Raw genomic sequence first — 21,770 nt, 5'->3', positions numbered from 1 at the left:
ATTTGTTAGATCATTTACCTAAGAAATAATGAACTAAAGGATTATTTCGCTGGGCGACACAAACCAATCGCCCAGAAATAGATTTTTCCTACGTCAAAATCCTTTTTATGGTGAATTTTTGAAAACAGTTTTTTTTATGTCCGCACGTTACGAATTCATGCATCATTTTGTGATAATATTTTCTCTGTGTTGCCTTGATCGTTTTACAATGTATTATATACCAAAATGATCACAATCTAGTGTACAATACAACGAAAAAAGGTTAACTTGTTAGCTTTAATCGTTTTACTCACACCGCGATTTGAATACAATTATATATGCCAATTTGTTTCGCACTATCATTTTAAATACAATTATATATGAAAATTTTTGTTTTCGCACTATCATATATCCCATTATTTATATATGATAATGATATTTTTTTCATTTATGATGGTTGCATACTAAACTTCACGCACTGACAAAAAAAGGAGCCAAAAATGAACTCTTAATCTTGAAAACTAAGCGTGCTGTGATTTTTTGAAAAAAATATTTTTTCCGCTTCGGCGCTCACTCCCAGACCCTGCCGGCATACGGGAGACGATTTTTATCATACCCCTTCGGCATTAAAGGGTTACTGATCTATAGTTCCTTAAAACTTATCCAAGATTTCCCCCAGCCCCCACCCCAACTATCAAAAGAACCTTAACCTAATCTAATTCTTAAGTTTAAATCTATTTAAATCTACAATCCTCCTGCCTTAATACTATCAGAAGCCCCTCCCACCCCCCACCCATACTAAAGTTTTCCGCCAACTATAGTCTTTGAGACTTCTTCAGATTGGAAGTCAGCTTGCTCAGCGTCAATCAATACATATTAAGTTGTCGTTAGCCTTTTTCTTACTGGAGAGATCAACACCTATACTCTGTTTTTTTCCATCTGTCCATCCACCTGTGGTGGCCGCGCATGGTAACACTGCATCCTGGGCTTTAAATAGTTACACTGTGTAAGTTTTTTTTTAAATAAAAGGATATCTAGGTGTACATTTGCAACAGAAAAGTGTTTTAATTTACTGTATGCAAATTACACTGTTAATATTCGAAATAGGATATTATTTAAAGCCCGGGACGCAGTGCTACCATGCGCAAACACCACAGGCAGATGGACAGACAGAAAAAAACAGAGTATAGTAACTTGTTTCTTTCCAACTGCTGTCAAACTTTATTTGCGACAAGTGTGTCATGGTCAGCACCTTTTAGGGTGTAGCATCATAAATGCAGGAATGGGGAGAAGTGTGGCACGTATCAAGTGTTTTTGGTTCTGCCATCTGGCAGCTTTGCATTGTCTCTCTATGATCCCTATCACTTTCGTATTTTATCCCTTCCTCTATTTTCAACAACTCTTCCTATTTGTCTTTCTTTGAGTTTTTTCTTTCTTATTAATTCCACATTGGACATGTGGGTTGCGTACTCACCTATCAGTTTGGTAGCCTGATTTCGCTCCCTGCTCTGCCAATGCGGAACCAGAGGAATTTATTTCTGGTGATTAGAAATGTGGATTGGATCCCACAATAATCTATAAGTCCTGTTGCTAAGTAACCAATTGTTTCCTAGCCACATAAAAATATCTAATCCTTCAGGCCAGTCCTAGGAAAGCTGTTAATGTGGCTCGGATCCCACCATAAGTTGTAGGTCCCATTGCTAAGTAATCAATTGGTTTCTAGCCATGTAAAACTATCTAATCCTTCGTGCCAGCCCTAGGAGAGCTGTTAATCAGCTCAGTGGTCTGGTTAAACTAAGATATACTTCACTTTCTTATCAGATAAGCTTGAAGGGGAGCAAGTCACTCTACCTCAACACAAGAAACTGCAAGTAAAAAATGAAAAAGAATACAGTGGATCCCCGTATTTGGGGGGGTTGCATACCAGACCCACCTGCGAATACTTTAAACCCCTCTAAAAACGCTTATAAATGCCTATCTTGAAAGTTCAAATACCAAGTGTATACCTTAAATACCATCCTTTTTCAAATACAGTAGTACCTTGAGATACGAAATTAATCCTTTCCGAGGCGCCCTTCGTATCATGAGTTTTTCGTATCTTGGACCACATTTTACATGTAAAATGGCTAATCCGTTCCAAGCCCTCCAAAAACACCACAGTAAATTTCATAATAAAGCTAAATTGACCTATAAACAATGAAATACTACAACAATTTGGACCATTCAATAAGTAACTTAATAATAAAAATGCAAAACCTGTAAATAAAGTGTATATATTAGTTTACAAGAAATATTATTACTGTAACGTAAAATGTGGAAGCTTACCTTTCGAGTGAGGCTATCTCCGAAAGTGGCAGCAGAGGAGGAGGAGGACAAATGGCAGATACGTACACTTAACTTTACGAAACATAAAAAAATGTCAGAAAAACAAACTAAACTTTACAAAACACATTAACAAAACTGTAACACTTAACTTTACAAAAAACTCAAAATAAAATTTATTTTGTCTTTTTTTTATTTTTACATTTCTTTTTACTTTTTTATACTTTACGTAATTTCAATTTCTTCACCACCGAATGGATGCCAGTCCGTTTACGGAATTTTTCGAACCATCCATGAGAAGCCTTGAACTCTGGGGTTGCCGTTGATGTCCCCTCTCCGCCGTCGTCTTCGGCTTGGGCAATCAAATCGCCAAAAATAGCGCTGGCCTTCTGGCAGATTGCCGTCTCGGTTATCGTATTGCCATCGATTTCTTTGTCCTCGATCCATACAAGAAGCAGCCTTTCCATTTCATTATGCACATGGCTCCTCTTGTTGGACAAAATAGTCACGCCCTTGGAAGGTGTAGCTGCTTTGATGGCTTCCTTCTGCTTAAGGATGGTGCCTATCGTCGACGGATTTCAGCCGTATTCCTTAGCGATCACACTCAACCGCAAGCCAGCTTCATACTTTTTTTATCATCTCCATTTTTGTCTCCATAGAAAGCATTCTCCTCTTTCTGTGAACTTCAGCAACTTTCTTGGGACCCATGACTAATATGTACTGTATGTAATTAAGTTACGTATGTAGTACACATACTAATTAGGTTCTCACAACACGATAAAGTAGCACAACGAAATCACTAACGAATTTACGATACTAAACGAAATCGTTGGACCGAACGAATGCCGCATGCGTAGGATAAAGCTTCGGGTGCAAGTAGCCGAGCGAAGGTACGCCACCACGTAAGATGCATGATGGGAGGGATGCTGTCCAATAGGAAAGGATCTCATGGCTTGGCTAGCATCAGGAACCAATGGGAGAGCAGGAGGATGGTGGCAAGTCTACTAGAACTAAGATGGCGGCATCATATATCTGACCACTAACAGTGAAATTATAAATTATTTATGAGACATAGAGAATAATGAGAGAGAGAGAGAGAGAGAGAGAGAGAGAGAGAGAGAGAGAGAGAGAGAGAGAGAGAGAGAGAGAGAGAAATTACATGAACATTAGTCGGCAACATGCTCCCCTTCTGTCACATTGCTTGACATATTTGACAGCTCTGGCCCTTGGCTTAGTACCTGGATTTAAAAAGAAAGATGAGGTGTAGAATGGATTTTCCTTCATTCTTACATAATTTTTTAATTTATAAACTAAAATCTTACTAATTCACTATGTATAGTATTTTCTTTAATGAATTTATATTATTGCTGATTACATTAATATGAATATTTGAAAATTAGTAAATCATTTATTTATCATACAAAAAACATACATCTAAGTAAGAGAGAGAGAGAGAGAGAGAGAGAGAGAGAGAGAGAGAGAGAGAGAGTCACAAGGATTAAGATGTCTCAAAGACTTATTACTCCATATCTCTGGGAGGAGGTTTTACTGTTCATTCATAGTGTCCTAATGATTTTGTCTAGCATTCTTTTAATCTTCTGCATTGTTGCTGTTTACAACTTCTTGTGGCAGTTTATTCCATGTGTCACATATTTTATTATGTAGAAAAGTTCTGACAATGAGATGTGTTGTATCTCTTCAGTTCTAGTTTCCATCCATTATTTCTTGTCTGGCTTTTGTTTAACCTAAATAGGTTACTGTCTACTTTTGTTATGCCTTTCAGTATTGTAAATGTTCCTTTTAGTTGTCCTCGCAATCATCGTGTTTCTAGGCCATACATATTCAGCCTCTCTAATTGTTTTGGTAACCTATTTGCCTGATGGATGGAATTAACTTTGTGGCTCTTGTTTGTACCCCTTCTAATCTATTTATGTCATCTCTTAGTGTTGGTGACAAAAAATGTACTGCAGATTCAAGATGAGGTCTAACTATTGATGTGTAGAACTGCAGCACCGTTTCCTTGTTTCTGTATTTGAACTGCCTCTTTATCTATCCCACTAGTTTCTGTGCCTTCTTTTCAGCTTTTATGCACGGTTTTGTCAATTTTAAATCCTTGGTAATAATGACTCCAAGGTCCTCCTCTTGTTCTACACTATTTTTGTCATTCCCAAGCAGCATGCACCTGCATGAGGGTTGTTTGTTCCTATTTGTAACACTTTACACTTATCCAAGTTAAAAGGCATTTGCCATCTTTTTGACCACTCTCCTATTTTCATAATATCATTTCTTAAACTTTCCACTGTATCTGGGTCTACTGCATTTACACCTAGTTTGGTGTCATCTGCAAATTTGGCTATCCTGCTAGTTAAGCCTACATCAATGTCATTAATGTAAATAAAAAACAAGAGGGGGCCAAGGACAGAACCCTGAGGAACTCCACTTGTTACATCAGCCCATTCTGATTCTTCATCATTTATTACAACTCTGTTTTCTATGAGTTAGCCAGTCTGCTATTTCATCTTCAATTCCTAGAGGTTTGATGGGTAGGATCTGTTTTGTCTGAAACTGTGTTGGCTGTTTTAACAACAAGTTGTTTCTATCAATGTGATCCACAATTTGATCTGCAATTATGGACTAAAAAACCTTACAAACGACCAACGTTAAAGCGATGGTCTGTAATTTCCTGGCTCTTCTCATGGACCTTTTTTTGTAACCTCTATTGTCCCTTAGGGGACCTATGCTATTTTTTTATTGGTGTCTTACTATTATCATGTGCAAAGAATTCTTTTGGGTTTTCTTTATGAGAGAGAGAGAGAATAATTTTTATTGTATTAGGTATAATTTAATCTCATTAAACTTAATACAATATTAATCAGTATTAATATTGGAAAATTAGTAAATCAATTTTGTATCATAAAAATGTATATAGTCATGAAAATAGCATCAAAATACACTAATTATTGAATATTTATTGTCGGAAAAGTCCACAAATAGGTAAATTTCCCGCGAATAATGGGTAGAAATGGTCCCAGAAAAATCCATGAGTAGGTGAGTCCGCAAATCTCAAGAACGCAAATACAGGGGTACCTCGAGATACGAAAGGCTCAACTTACGAAAAACTCGAGATACGAAAGCCAATGCGAAAAATTTAACGGCTCTACATACGAAAAGTTTTCAAGATACGAAAGGTTTCTGAAAGTCCGAGATTCGCCCGGATAACAATTTTGAAACTCGCGCCGCCATCTTAGTACTAGTAGACTGCCACCATCCTCCTGTTCTCCCATTGGTTCCTGATGCTAGTCACCACCATGAAATCCTTCTCTCCTATTGGACAGCATCCCTCCCATCATGCATCTTATATGTATACGTGGTGGCGTACCTATCTCGGCCTCTTCGTACCAACATCTTTATCGTGTTGTGCGAAAACTTTATTGTGTAACTTATATGTAAATTACGTACAAGATAACGTAGTCATTGGTCCCAAGAAAGTTGAAATTCACGGAAAGAAGTGCATGCTCTCTTTGGAGACAAAGATGGAGATCATCAAGAAGTATGAAGCTGGTATGCGATTGAGTGTGATCGCAAAGGAATATGGCGGTAATCCGTCGACAATAGGCACCATCCTTAAACAGAAGGATGCCATCAAAGCAGCTACACCGTCAAAAGGCATCACTATTTTGTCCAGCAAGAGGACCCATGTGCACGACGAGATGGAACGGCTGCTCCTTGTCTGGATTAAAGACAAAGAAATCGCTGGCGATACAGTAACGGAGACAGCAATCGCCCACAAGGCCAGGGCTATTTTTGGCGATTTGATTGCACAGGCGGAAGACGACGGAGGGGAAGGGACTTCAACGCCAACCTCAGAGTTCAAGGCTTCGCATGGCTGGTTTGAGAAATTCCGTAAACAGACTGGCATCCATTCGGTGGTGCATCATGGGGAGGCTGCCAGCTTGGACACGAAAGCGGCCGAAGCATTTAAGAAAACTTTCGACAAGATGATGACCAAGGAAGGCTACAGTTCTCAGCAAGTCTTCAATTGTGATGAGACTGGCCTTTTTTGGAAAAAATTCCTCGTCGGATGTGCATCATGGAGGAAGAGAAGAAGCTACCCGGGCATAAGCCTATGAAAGACAGGCTTACGCTTGCACTTTGTTCAAACGCCAGTGGGGATTGCAGGGTGAAGCCCCTACTGGTGTATCATTCCGAGACTAGTCGAGCCTTCAAGGCCCACAAAGTGCTTAAGGAGAAGCTTCCAGTGATGTGGAGGGCTAATGCAAAAGCCTGGGTAACGAGGCCTTTGTTCACGAAGTGGGTAAATCTGTGTTTCGGCCCGACAGTGAAGAAATTTTTGGAAGAGAAGCGCCTCCCCCTGAAATGACTGCTGGTGTTGGACAATGCCCCTCCCCACCCTCCTGGCCTAGAGGAAGATATCCTAGCGGAGTATTCCTTCATCAAGATTCTTTTTCTTCCGCCCAACACCACCCCTCTCCTCCAGCCCATGGACCAGCAAGTGATAGCGAACTTTAAGAAGCTGTACACGAAACATCTTTTCAAGAGATGTTTCAACATCACCGATACCACAAACCTCACCTTGTGTGAATATTGGAAGGAGCATTTCGACATCGTCATTTGCATCCGACTCATCGACCAAGCTTGGCAGGAGGTTTCGAGGCGAACCTTGAATTCCTCGTGGAGGAAACTCTGGCCTGATGCCGTATCCGCCCGAGACTTCGAGGGATTCGACGTGGGCAAAGCTGGTGCTGCAGAGTCAGAAACAGTTGAACATCCCGAAACTGTTTTGGAACCAGATCTTGACAAGATCGTCGCACTCGGCAAGTCCATAGGGCTGGTCGTCGACGAGGACGACATCAACGACTTTCTCGAGGAGCACCAAGAGGAGCTTACGACGGATGACCTGAAGGAGTTGGAGGCCATGCAACATAACGTCGTTCAAGAGGAGTTCTCTAGCAGCGGTGAGGAAGAGGAGGAGGAGCCTATGACAACGGCAGAAATTAAGGATGTTCTAGCCGCTTTTCATAAAGTGCAATCGTTTATCGAAAAAAAGACACCCCGAAAAGGCTCACACAGGTCGTATGCTTGTGCAGTTTGATGACGTTTGCCTGAGGCGTTTCAGGAACATTGTGAAAAGTAGGCAGAAGCAATCTTCCTTGGATCGTTATTTTTTAAAGAGGCCTTCAGCATTAGCAGGAGTAAGCAAAAAGGAAGAACCAAGTGATAAAAAACAGAAAGTTGGAAGCAAAAAGGAAGAACCAAGTGATAAACAGAATGTTGAAAGTGGTGATGAAGTTGAAATTCTGAAAAAAAAAAAAAAAAAAAAAAAAAAGCCTATGTATAAGTAAAAAAAAAAAAAGTTAAAAATCAAAAAAAAGAAAAAAAAATTTAATTTTTAGTTTTTTGTAAAGTTAAGTGTTACAGTTTTGTTAATGTGTTTCGTAAAGTTTAGTTTTATAGTTTTCCTTAAATATTTTATGTGTTTTCATAAAGTTAAGTGTACGTATGTACGTATGTTATCTGCCGTTTGTCCTCCTCCTCCTCTGCCGCCACTTTCGGAGATAGCCTCACTCGAAAGGTAAGCTTCCACATTTTACGTTACAGTGATAATATTTCTTGTACACTAATATACACTTTATTTACAGGTTTTGCATTTTTATTATTAAGTTACGTATTGAATGGTCCAAATTGTTGTAGTATTTCATTGTTTATAGGTCAATTTAGCTTTATTATGAAATTTACTGTGGTGTTTTTGGAGGGCTTGGAACGGATTAGCCATTTTACATGTAAAATGTGGTCCAAGATACGAAAACCTCATGATACGAAAGGCGCATCAGAACGGATTGATTTCGTATCTCTAGGTACTACTGTATGGGAGTTTGACCTTAATTAGTACTCCAGCTATCAACAGCAACATTCATAAACAACATATAGACAGAAAATAAATAATAACAAAATTCAATCACACAAACCCACTCTTTTGATAGTGTAGTCATCTCTTCCTCAAGGACTACTCTTTCCATGGTCTATCCAGATCTCCATGGTGACCAGACTAATGTCAGAGAATTCTCTTAACTGGTCTTGTGGATGGGTATTGTGTCATAATGATAAACATTATAACACGTGATAAAGTATAAATGTACTCAGGATAAGAAGCCGCTTTCTATTATCCTCAGCGAATGCTAATACATACCCATTTTACCTACATCATCTTGTTTACATACAACCAAAATCTGACCAAGATGCCACTCCTTTTCTGGTCAGTCAAGTTACCAGAGCTCAGAGAAGTCTGTTCTTCGTTTATTGATTCAGCTAAGAGCATAATTTCAAGTTCCAATTAAACATTTTTTTTAGTTTAGACTATGAAGCAATGATTTATTGTGCCTGAAAAACCATAATTGGCTTATTTCACTAGCACACATCACCGCTTCTTAAAATTTATGATTGTTAGGCTAGCTCCAAGAATTTTGTTCTTGCCTTATTAATTTCATTACTGAGGTTCATGGAAACATGAGTTGAGAGCTAAGTGTACAATTTTAGGTTTCAATTAAAGATTTTGTTAGTTTATAATGTAGAACAATGATTTTAGTGTGCATGAAAAGCTGTAAACTGTTGTTTTTCGGTAGTATACACGTCGGCGCTAGAGATTTAGGATAATTAAATTGCTCTGAGAGTTTCATTCTTCACATATTGATTTCATTACCAAAGTTCATGGAAACATCAAACTTGAAAGCTGAGTACATAATTTCAAGTTCCGGTTAAAAAAGTTTTTAGTTCAGACCATAGATCAAAGATTTTATTGTGTGAAAAGCCGTAAACCAGCTTTTTCATCAGTACACGTCAGTGCTTACGTTTTGCTAGCTATTTGTGGAAGCAAAAGTTGTTTTTGAAGAATTTAATAATTCTATTTAGAAGTTTGTTCCGACACGGAATACAAACCTTCGGTCCTTTTACAATAGGAAGGTTACTAGCGGCAGCTGGATAGGTCGTAAGCTTTCGAACAAGGGGTTCGGTAGTTAACTGCTTGTCCGACAGGCGCGCACCGCTCGACTGGGAGGTAAACAATCACTTTTGCTTTCGGCCTCACAGCGAGTGGATGTGTGTTCTGCGCTCTCTGCCTGCTTTATCGTCGTTCGCTTTTCTGTATGGTTGTGCTTTCTTGTTGTGTTTGTGTGAACTGACTGTAAGTACATTCATTTCCTTTATTATTATCATCAATTATTGTGATTTGGTTCAATCATGGATTCTCCTCGCCCTCCAATTATCCGGCGACTGTGCCCAGGAACTGAGGGGCGTAAGTGCGGCAAATTCTTCAGTTTTCCAGAGATTGACCCCATATTTTGTGCGCTCGGTGCCGGGGGCGCGAATGCTCCCGCACCGAGCCCTGTGATGTGTGTATTAATTGGTCGGAGGTGCAGTGGGGCTTGTACGAGGGCAGGAAGAAGCGAAGGCCTGCAAAGGAGTCGTCGGAGAGCTCTCCCGCGACTCCTTTAGTAACGGACACTTCGTCGTCTTTCCTGCCCCCTGCTCAGCTCCCACGTATGGCACCTTCCCCCGGGGGGGGGGTTTCCAGGTCCTTCTCCTCACCCGATCTGTCGAGTGTGGAGGAGGGCGCTCGGTACCCCGACGTTGAGTTGTATTCAGGGTTCTCTATCTGTTCGTCCACTCCCCGCGAGTGGGTAGACCCCCCCCCCCGTACTAACCCGACCATTGCTTCCCCAGGTGCGTCTGCTGCGAGGGACGACCTTGGTCAGGTGTGGGCTTCACTGGGCTTGCAGGGCGTGCCGAGTGTCCAGTGGCTGTTGTACCATCTTGCTGGCGCTGCTGCAGTCACGCATGCCACGGTGACCACCACAACCACCACGTTGACCACTCCAGGCTATGCTGCTCCCCATCACTTGGTGTATTCTCCACATGCTGTATCGGTCTCACCAACCACCTCTGTACAGGGTCCGATCGCCGTGACACGGGGGAGTGTGCTGCCGCCACCCGGGTTTGCTGTGTTGCCGAGACCTGACTTTCAGTGCCTGAAGAGCTCGCCCCTGGACCTGCCGCCGGTGCCAAGAATGTTGGTGTCGCTGGTCTGTCCTCCTGTGTTGGACGTGCCACCTGCCATGCCTGCCGTACCCACCCAGATGCCGATGACTGTGCCTGCTGTGACTGTTCCATTGGCGACCGTTCCTGCCGTGACTGTGCCTGCCGTTCCTGTGTTGCCTGCTCCTGCTGAGGTTGTTCCTGCTTGTGGCGTTGCTGTACCCGACGTTGGTCTTTTCGGACAGGTGCGTCCGGGCCCTGTTGCTTCGGCAACAGCAGCCCCGGCTCCGCCCTGGATGGTAGACTTAACGTCGGTCCTGAGGAAGCTGACAAAGAAGAAGAGGAAGGTGTCGTCGTCGTCTTCTTTGTCGTCGTCGTCTGTCGCCTCGCCCCCTTCGACTTCTAAGGCTTCCAAGCCGAAGAAGAAGAAGGTTGCCTCCTCCCCTCCTAAGAAGTCTCCTTCGGGAGCTTCTCAGGGCCCTTCTCGCTCCGGTGAGACGGGGGTTGCTTCCGTTGGTCCTCCTGCTCCTTCGGGAGCAGGGCCCGTCTCTTCTTCCGTAAGGAAGAAGACTACGGGGACCAGAGGGGTACCAGCTAACACCGGTACTTCCTCGCCTGGTGCCAGAGGCTCTGCCACCGCATCAGGTCCTGTCTCGGCCTCTCGTTCGCAAGAGGTACCGAGTGTACGGTCGCCTACCAGCGACCGTGCAGCCAAGAACCAGATGCCAGAGCTCGCTCGACGTCAGGTTCACGGCACGGAGCGGAAGACTGGTGACAGCCGCTCAGGCGACTCTCACCAGGCCAGCTCTCGCTCTCGCGGCGACCAGCTGGCTACCCGGGGTGCCGTGACAGTCTCTGACCGTCCACGTGCCGAGGCTGGGACGAGGTCCCCCCGACCGTGGCTGGCACCAGCGGTGTGACGCGCCGTGAGGACAAGCACCAGTCTCACCGTGACAGTGAGCTCTGCAGGTCCCCCGACCATCGCTCTCAGAGAGCAGGCGGGCACGGCAACCAGCAGCAGCTCATCTGACACACGAGACTGAGGCCGCTGTGCTCAGTCCAGCCGTTCTCCGCAAGGAGATGGCTCGACCAGGCCTGCAGCTCGATCGCCACCGCGGGTTGGCGATTGCCTGCAGCCCTCCAAGCCCGCTGGTCCTGCCAGCGAGCGAGGGGGGAGCATCAGGTCTGCCTCTCCCGTACCTTCAACCTCCTCGGGCTACACCGGGAGGAGCGAGGTATTGCGGAGTGATCGTGAGGGGTGCGCCCCTCATGATCCCACCACAACGCCGTACTTACCAGGCACGGTTCTTGGACCAGCCAGGACGTACGCGCAAGTGGCTGGAGGAGACCAAGAGGGGTCTGTCGCCGTTCCCCCCCTCGAGGGGGGAGGGTCTCGAGAGGTGCTCCTGTTCGAGGGACTGGACGGTCCTACTCCTCAGGATGCAGTGACTCCCGAGATCCAGAGGAACTTTGCCGAGGTTATTGCGCTGATTCGTCAGCACAACGACCTCGGTGAAGGGTCGCCGCTCCCACCTTCTGAGCCCACGTCCCGGCTCGAGTCGTTTTGGGGCCCGAAGAGGGAGCCCAAACCGACGGTGGGGTTGCCGCGATCAGAACTGGCCGACTCTGTTTTGAACCAGTTTGAGTCTCTTGTCTCCGGGCAGGAAGGCTCTCTCAGGTCAAGCAGGTTGAGCAAGCTACTTCCTCCTCCTCTACTGCGACAGCAGTGATTCTACGTGCCATCAGAAGATCCGATGCCGCCCAAACAGGTAAACCCGGAGTTAGCCAGGCTAACACCGGGTGTGTCTCTGCAGCAGCTCCTGTCTGAGAACCTATGGTTCTCGCAGCAAGAGGCATTTGGCCTGGAATCCATTGCCATGGCAGCTTTCCAGGCCGTCTCCTGGATAGACCTGTGGTCCCTCACAGTGTCTAAGGTCGCAGCCAACTCCGGGGGAATTTCTCCCAAAGAAGACTCGGCTTTCAGGAGGCTTTGCCAGTCTGGAGGAAGAGCCATCTCCTTCCTCGCCCACCAGACGGCAAACCTGTGGGCCAACCTGGTACTTCGACGTAGGGACGCAGTCCTTACACGAGTATCCAGGGCGGCTGGGCGTAAGGCGGCATTAGGACTTCGGAATGGACCTGTACGGAGTTCCTCCTCTCTCTTCCCAGGAGAGATGGTGGACGCTGTGGTGGACAGACGGCGCACTGATGACAGTGACCGTCTGGTACACCAGGCAGTTTCGAAGGCTTCTGGGCAGCCTCGAACTGCGGCCAAGCCAAAGAGCTCGGTTAGCGCTTCCTCGGCCGCTAAGACGATAGCCTCGTCGAAGCCCCATGGAAAGACTGTCGTCTTTGACTTCTGCCAAGGGGGGCCGTAACCAGCCTTCCTTCTCGCGAGGAGGGTCAGGGAAGAAGTCGAAGAAAGGGGGGAAACGCTAGGGACGGCGTTCCCCCTCACCTGCTGCCGGAAGTGGGGGGGTGCCTGGCCAGCCATTGGGCAACTTGGCAGTGCTACGGCGCCGAGACCTGGATAGTAGATGTCCTTCGGGAGGGATATCTATTACCCTTCGAATCTTGGCCACCCCTCACCTCCAACCCGGTCCAACAGCAAACGTACGTTCCAGGTTCTTCGAAGGATGTAGCACTAAGACAGGAGATCCAGTCCATGCTGAGCAAATGAGTTGTAGAGATCGTCACGGATCAGTCACCGGCCTTCTACAGTCGTCTTTTCCTGGTGGAAAAGTCTACGGGGGCCTGGTGCCCGGTGATAGATCTCTCTCCCCTGAACCGATTTGTTCGCCAGACTCGGTTCACGATGGAGACGGCACGTTCCGTACTCGACTCCATCAGGGAGAACAATTTCATGCTTTCAATGGATCTGAAGGATGCGTATTTCCAGATACCCATCCATCAATCCTCCAGGAAGTACCTCTGCTTCATCCTCGATGGACGGTGTACCAATTCAGGGCACTTTGCTTCGGTCTCTCAACCACCCCACAGGTGTTCACGCGAGTGTTCACTCTGGTGTCTGCTTGGGCCCACTCTGTAGGGATACGTCTTCTGAGGTATCTCGACGATTGGTTAGTCCTGGCGAGCTCCTGCTCGCATTTGCTGCAGGACAGGGATCGACTACTCGAGTTTTGTCGCGATCTAGGGATCGTGGTGAACTTCGAGTAGTCCGATCTCGAACCCAATCAGAGGATGAAGTACCTGGGTATGCTGATCGACACGGTAGCAGGGCGAGTCTTCCCCGCAGACTCGCGGATCAGCAGATTCAGGGAGGCAGCCAACCAGTTCCTGTCTCGGCAGGAACAGGCAGCTCAGGAATGGCAAGTCGTGATCGGACACCTGTCGTCACTCGAGAAGTTAGTCCCTCACGGGCGTCTTCACCTGCGGTCTCTTCAGTGGAGACTAAAGGAGAGTTGGTCACAGGCAACAGATCCTCCAAACTTCCCAGTGTCCCTGACGCTGGAGGTGAGGCAGGACCTAGCCTGGTGGCTGGACGACAGGAACCTCTTAAGAGGAGTGCCTCTACGCACTCCCCCCCCGGAGATGCAGCTGTTTTCAGACGCATCGACCGAGGGATGGGGCGCACACCTGGAGGAGTTGCTGACTTCAGGTGTGTGGGACGATCGCGACAAGCACCTTCACATCAATGTACTGGAGCTCAAGGCAATGTTCTCGCGCTCCAAGAGTTCCAGCACCGCTTGATGGGACACTCAGTGGTGTTGATGTGCGACAACACCACAGTAGTGGCTTACGTCAACAAACAGGGGGGCCTAGTGTGTCTCCCGTTGTACCAGTTGACTCGGCAGGTGCACGAGTGGGCCGAGGCTCACTCAATAGAGCTGTCAGCACGCTACATTCCAGGGAAGAGGAATGTAGTAGCAGACAAGCTCAGCCGTCGGGATCAGGTGATAGGAACCGAATGGTCCCTACACCAGGACGTGGCGGAAAGGCTCTTCGACCTGTGGGGGCAACCAGTAGTGGATCTGTTTGCCACCCGGCACAACAGGAAACTTCAGGTTTTCGTTTCAGCCATGCCGGACCCATGGGCAGCTGCAGAGGACGCTCTTCAACATCCGTGGGACAACCTCTTCGCGTATGCCTTTCCCCCGTTCAGCCTGATTCGCAAGGTGATCAGTCGAGCACTGGTCACCCCGAATCTCACGATGATCCTGGTGGCTCCCAAATGGCCTGGGGCCATTTGGGAGCCACCAGGCCATTTGGTATCCGGACCTCGCAGGAGAACCGAGAGAGATTCCCCCTTGGCACAACCTTCTCGTCCAGCCACACGTTGAGCGGTACCACCAAACAGTCCAGTCCCTACGACTTCACGGCTGGCTGTTATCCACCATCTCTTGCGAACGAGAGGCTTTTCTCGCAGCGCAGCAACAGAGATGGCTGGAAACGTCCGTCAGTCCTCTGCAGCTGTGTACCAGGGGAAGTGGGCCGTCTTCTGTGGTTGGTGTCGTAGACGGGGTATATCTCCTCTCAGAGCCACTCTTCAGCAGGTAACGGATTTCCTCGTATTTCTTCGCCGAGAGAAGCTCCTCTCAGTCCCCACAGTCAAAGGATATAGAGCCGCCCTGGCACTAGTCCTGAAACTGAGGGGATTGGATATCTCGAACTCGTTCGAGATCTCCTTGCTTATGAGGAGCTTCGAAAGGTCTTGCCCACCCAGGGAACTCAGGCCCCCTGAGTGGGACGTGACTCTTGTCCTTAGGAGTTTGACTCGAAGACCCTTCGAGCCACTCTGAGAGTCGTCAGACAGGGATCTGACCCTCAAGACCCTCTTCTTGCTGGCCCTGGCATCGGCGAAGAGAGTAGGGGAACTTCATGGTCTTTCCTTTGATGTACGACACTCCAAGGGATGGGGATCTGTGACGCTCGATTTCGTCCCGAACTTCGTTGCGAAGACTCAGAAACCGTCGATCCCTGACGATAGGTTCGAGTCTTTCACAATTCCCTCCCTAATGGACTTCACCGATAATGATGCGGATGAGATGCTGCTTTGTCCTGTGAGGGCGCTACGGCGCTACCTGAAGAGAACTCGGCACCTCAGGCCTGAGTGTCGACGACTCTTCGTTAGCACCGGGGTTACCAAGAAAGAAGTATCCAAGAACACACTTTCATTCTGGCTACGTGAGGTGATCAGAAGAGCATATGAGGCTGATGGTAGTGACGACACCCGTATGCTCCGTGCGAGATCCCACGAAGTCAGAAGCATTGGCCCATCAATGGCGTTCCATAAGAACTTCTCCATGGCACAGGTCCTGAAGGCAGGTGTCTGGGCCAACCAGACTACCTTTACCTCCTTCTACCTTCGGGATATTGCCCACAGGTCCTTGGATACCTTTTCCTTGGGACCCGTGGTGGCTGCTCAACAAGTTGTGTAGCTAACCCAGACCCTCGCAGGCTGAAACAGCATCGAGTCCTGGTGTGACTGTGAGAATGGATGTGCAAATGAGTGAGTGACTGGCTTCTCTTCCCATCTTTTTCTTCTCCTCTACCTGTGGGCAGAGGGTTACGGTCGTCACTACGCTGGATGAGGACGAGATGCAGGTGAGCTATATGACAGGGCCCCATCCTATCCCTTTCACTAGGGATAGGAGCAGAATATCCACCACTTCCTCCTACAAGGGGGGGGGAAGTGGATGCCAACAAGAGACAAACCCATGACTTTATATTTGCTCCTGTACAGGAACAAGTTCTTACGTTGCTGGTACGAAGAGATACGCTTGCCTCTCTCTTAGAACTTGGTCCAGAGGTCTGACCATTGATCCTGCGGTGCACACCCCGATCAATCGGACAGAGGCTTGGATCCCTCCCTCGCTCTTACGACCAGGGAGGCATTCCAGAGCTGGGCGAACACCAGTCTGTTCACAAAAGACTCAGATTCCTCCCACCAAGAAGTGAGTCTTCCTATTGTAAAAGGACCGAAGGTTTGTATTCCGTGTCGGAACAAATGACAATTTGTCCAAAATTGCATTTTTCCTAACTATACTAACCTGAGGTCCTTTTACACATAGTCCCACCTCATGCCACCCCTCACTCTGCAGTTTTTGCTTGGGCCTAAAGCAAAAGTGATTGTTTACCTCCCAGTCGCGCGGCGCCCGCCTGTCGGACAAGCAGTTAACTACCGAACCCCTTGTTCGAAAGCTTACGACCTATCCAGTTGCTGCTAGTAACCTTCCTATTGTAAAAGGACCTCAGGTTTGTATAGTTAGGAAAAATGCAATTTTGGACAAATTGTCATTTTATCTATAGAAATATTCCACAATTATTATTAATGTAGATAATCCTTTCAAATAATGATATCGGCAATGGCCTACAAGATAGTAGCCTATAATCTATATCAATTCAGGGAGAATATGTTAGCTAGACTGTATTAGATATTGTCTGTAGCCTATAACTTAAGGACAAAAATAACCTGGATTAGGCTGTAACCTGAATTAAGGTAAGATTTAAGGATTCGGGAGGATGGTTCAGTAATTCTTGGATAAAAAGCATAGCTGAAGAGTTGTATCGGAATGGCATTAATGTAAAAAGTACATAGAAAGCAGAGAACCATTGCAACCTAACTAAGAGGAAATCCTGATGCTAAAATGGTAAGCTTGATGATCATCAAATAGCACATGATCCTAATAAATCATAGAAAGAAATTTAAATTGATTAATTTTTTAAAATTTCTTATAAATGGATTTTTATCTTTTAAGATTGCTTTTAAGACTTATACATTTTTGGGATTTGAGCTACTAGTGAACATACTTAAAGTCTTTTGATGTTTTTTTTTTCATAGGCATGGCAGAAAGCTTGTGGTGAAGGTTGGGAGCGTGGCTGGTGTGAAAGAAATTATGTGTCAGGTGCCACAATGGAGATGATCCATGGTATGCGGTCTCAGGTATTAGCGCAGTTACGTGGTGCTGGCTTCGTTCGTGCTCGTGGACCAGGAGACATAAGGTGCGTAATGATAAAAGATTTCACAATCGTTGATTGTAGAGCCTAGGAAGTTTTATCTTCATAATTAATTGATTTTATACTAAACCCATTATTTAAATTAGCCTATATTTGTGGTCTTTGAAAATCCTTGGCACACCATTCCTCAGTGATGAGAAGAACTTATATAGCATATACCTATATATATATATATATATATATATATATATATATATATATATATATATATATATATATATATATATATATATATATATATATATATATATATATATGTATATGTGTGTATATATATATATATATATATATATATATATATATATATATATATATATATATATATATATATATATATATATATATGTATGTATGTATATATAGACACACACACACACAATAATACCTCAATCTTATGCAATTCGAGTTGTGAGAATTCACAATAGCGCGAACTTTTCATTGGAACCTAACTAATTATCATACTCTAATATTTCACAGACAGGAATGCAAACGCAACATTTTCGAATCCTGGAGAAACCCTGCAAAGGTGTTTGTTCAATTTTTTTATGTAATTTTTAAGTTTTCAATCTTTTTGTGTAAATTAAATAACATCAAATAATAAAAATAATAATTTCTATCTCTCTCTCACCGAGATGAGAAAATTTTTATGGTACATGTAGTATGTACTATGTCTATTAATATTTTCAGATACAGTAATACCTTGAGATATGAGTTTAATTCGTTCTGTAACCGAACATTTTCTTTACTTTAAATAAAAGTAAAATTTCACTTTCCTTACTTGAAATGAAACCAAAAAAATTACTTGTAAAAAAGAAATGCACTTCCTTCTTCAAATGGCGTAAATAATATGCGCCTTTTCGCATATCACCGTCTCCATCACTGTATCTTCTGCCAGCTCCTCTTTCACCCACACCAACAGAAGCTTCTCCATTTCTTCATGGATATTTGTCCTTAATTAGGACAGAATTGTAGTTCCTTTCACTTGTGTTTGATGGCATCCTTTTGTTTAAGGGGGCCGGCCGGCTACTGCCGTTTTTTAACGACAGGACTTTGACATTCATACCACTTAATAAGGTGACTTGAGACATCTCCAAACCGCATAAGATTTTCGCCTCTGACCTTCGGTTTTGTGACGCCAGGGCAATTATTCCCGAAAATAACTATTTTTCAAATTCTATCCCCTCCTTTGATATTTAATATTAAGACCTGGGATTACTACCATATATAGACCTGATGTAGACCTCCAATCAAATGGAGAGTTTTTTTTCTAAAAGTGATTTTTTTGCTAGATATGAATTTTTCAATATGGTAAAAAAATAAACCCTATAAATCACGAGAAAAAATTTATAAAAAAAAGACGAAACAAAAATGGGAAAAAAGGGCTCTATTTGATTGTTCTATAATGTCTTTCTGAGTTATATACCAAATTCCAATGTTAATGTCTTTCTGAGTTATATACCAAATTCCAATGTTATAGCTTTAAAACTAAGTGAGGAGATAGATTTTGAAGGTCAATAAGTATAGTTTTGAGATACGGGCGTTCAAAGTTTTCCTTTGTATTTCTATAAAGACAATGTTAATAAATAATGATTATTATGAATGTATATTTCTTTTTTGTGTATTAACCCCTTACAAGATTAACCCGAGATATATCGTTATCAGTGTGCTAAAAATTTTGGACTTACCACGAGATATCTCGTTGAAAAGTTAAACGTGAATATTGGGCTAATACGAGATTTCTCGTGGCTCAGTATTGTTACAGCAGGCTTCTCCGAGATATCTCGTCCTATATCATACGTTTGGCAGTGGTATTTGCTGCTGGAAGTCGTGAGTTACCAACGATAATTTTCTGTATTTTTTCGTGCAGACGACGCGTCATTAGTAGCACTTCAGCTGCCATCTTTGACCTTTGTTTTTTTTGTTTTTTGCGTATTTTTGCCTAATTAGGTAAGTTTGGTTGCATTATTTGTCATCTTAGACTGATTATATGTTATATTATTGATTCATCGTGTTGCTGTTGTGTCTTGTTAGCTAACCCCATGAGTATTTTGTGGTATATAGAGTAACCGGTGATCTTGAGAGGTTGTTCGTTCGTTTGTACATATTCTATATCGTATTTTCGCCAGTTCTAAGTAAATTTGGTTGTTTATTTGTCATCTAAGACTGTTTATATGTTATATTATTGACTTATTATGATGATTTCGTGTCGTTTGTTTGTCTCTTGACCATTTTGTGATACGTCAAGTATAATTTTTTCCAAGGATTTTTTTTTCCTTTGTTTACGATGAGTACGCACTATTTTACTAGCTCTCCAGTGGTGACTTTTAGAATCTTCTGTATTTCTTCATTTTCACGTTTTAGGTAAGTTTCATTGTTCTTTTTTTTTTTTTAGACTGTTTATATGATATATTGTCGAGTAATTTGTTAGTATCTTGACTATTTATTTATTATTCTAGCCTTTTATTTATTTTTTATTTTAGCCCAGTTATGGCAAATTACCATGACAACAGTGATACTGAGGAATCATTTACAGAGCTTGAAATTTCTGGCTCAGACGGCGACGATTCAAGCTTGGATGATTCAGTGACGATGACAGCGATACCAATACAGATACAGATACAGTAATGGATGAAACACAATGGAGGAGAATCGCAGATTCTACTGCCCCTCCACCCCCTCGATTTCCATTCACAGGGACAACAGGTCTCAATATCCCAGGGAATATTGAAAGTATGTCGCCTTTAGATTTTTTCCATGTATTTTTTGATGATGAACTGATTGAACTTATTTGCACTGAAACCAATAGATTTGCTGAGCAATGCAATGCAGACCCAAATACGTGGCATCCTGTAACTCCACCTGAACTCAGAGTTTTCTTAGCACTAAATACTTTGAAAGGAATTGTGAAGAAGCCTGAAGAATCCTTGTATTGGTCTAAAAATCCACTTCTTAGAACCCCAATTTTTGCTGAAACTATGCCTTTCAAAAGATACAAGAAAATCAGGCAGTACCTGCATTTTTCTGATAATGAAGCATACGATGCAAATTCGCATCCTAATCCCAAACTGAATAAGATATATCCTATTTATGTGCACTTAGAAAATAAATTTAGAACTGTCTACACCACACAAAGAGATATTTCAATTGATGAGAGTCTCTTGCTATATAAAAGAAGATTGGGATGGGTACAATATATCCCATTGAAGAGATCAAGATTCGGCATAAAGTTCTTTATGTTATGTGAGCGAGTACAGGATATGTGTGGAGTTTTTTTATTTATGTAGGTAAAGGAACACAATTCGACCAGGATTTCAATGAATTGCCTAAATCCTCACAGGTTGTAATGACTTTACTGAAACCTCTTTTGAATAAAGGCTATTGCCTTACAATAGACAATTATTACACCAGTCCTGAGTTAGTGGATATTCTAGTAAAATGTAGAACAGATTGCTATGGCACTGTTAGAATAAATCGAAAAGACCTGCCAGTTTCATTGAAAACTGAAAAGTTGAAGAAGGGGGAAATGTCTGCTTATCGTAGAGGTAAAGTTATGGCCATGAGATGGAAGGATAAAAAAGATGTTGTTCTACTCTCCACAGTTCACAATAGTGATGAAGTTGAAATTGCGAGTAGGAGAGGTACGAAAAAGAAGCCCAAAGTTGTAGTAGACTATAACCACACAATGGGTGGTGTGGATAAGTTGGATCAAAACTTGGCAAATTATCCTGTTCCCAGGAAAAGAACAAAAAAATATTACAAAAAAGTTTTCTTCCATCATCTAGATCTAGCTAGCCCTTTGGAATGCATATCAGTTTCAAGATGAGTAATGAAAATTGCTGTTCATCTCTCAAATTCAGGTTGGAAATAATTGATTCAACTCTGAAGAAGTATCATGCTGAAATCCCTCAAACAAGACCAGGTAGACCATCTATTTCAGCGAATCCTACCCGCTATTCAGGAAGGCATTTTCCAATTGACATTCCTCCTACACCCAAAAAGAAATTTCCTACAAGGCAATGTGTTGTTTGCTCTAAGAAAAGGGATAATAATGGAAAACCGATCAGACGAGAGTCTCGCTACATGTGTGAGATATGTGAAGTTAGTCTGTGTATAACCCCCTGCTTCAAATCATACCATACAAAATGATTGGGAAATACACTGGTTTATGTGAAGTGAATTTTTTTTTTTTTTTTTTTTTTTTTTTTTACCCAAATGAAGAGAAATATATGATTTTGTTTATTCTAATGGTGAAATTTTTTTTTATTCAAATGAAATGAAAAAATACTTTTATCAAAATGAAGTGGAAAAATAAAAAGTTATCAAGCATCAATATGATTTTTATTCAATTCCTATTATCAAAATTATTAAAACGAAGCATACGAGATATCTCGTGATAGAATAAAATGATTTTAATTTTTACGAGATAACTCGTTATTGGCCAT

At 43.3% G+C, this 21,770-nt stretch overlaps 1 protein-coding gene across 1 annotated transcript in view; it reads left to right on the top strand.

Annotated features, from left to right (window-relative positions):
- Positions 1-21,770, top strand: part of LOC135218331 (3'-5' RNA helicase YTHDC2-like) — a 789,914-nt gene that overhangs the window by 559,392 nt on the left and 208,752 nt on the right. The window contains 1 exon segment of the mRNA XM_064254560.1: positions 17,153-17,313. Within this exon segment, the coding sequence (XP_064110630.1) occupies positions 17,153-17,313 (161 nt within the window).

This window comes from Macrobrachium nipponense, chromosome 9 (genome assembly GCF_015104395.2).
Source record: "Macrobrachium nipponense isolate FS-2020 chromosome 9, ASM1510439v2, whole genome shotgun sequence".
In the NCBI taxonomy this organism is placed as follows: domain Eukaryota; kingdom Metazoa; phylum Arthropoda; class Malacostraca; order Decapoda; family Palaemonidae; genus Macrobrachium; species Macrobrachium nipponense.
This window is presented reverse-complemented; position numbering and strand designations above follow the sequence as displayed.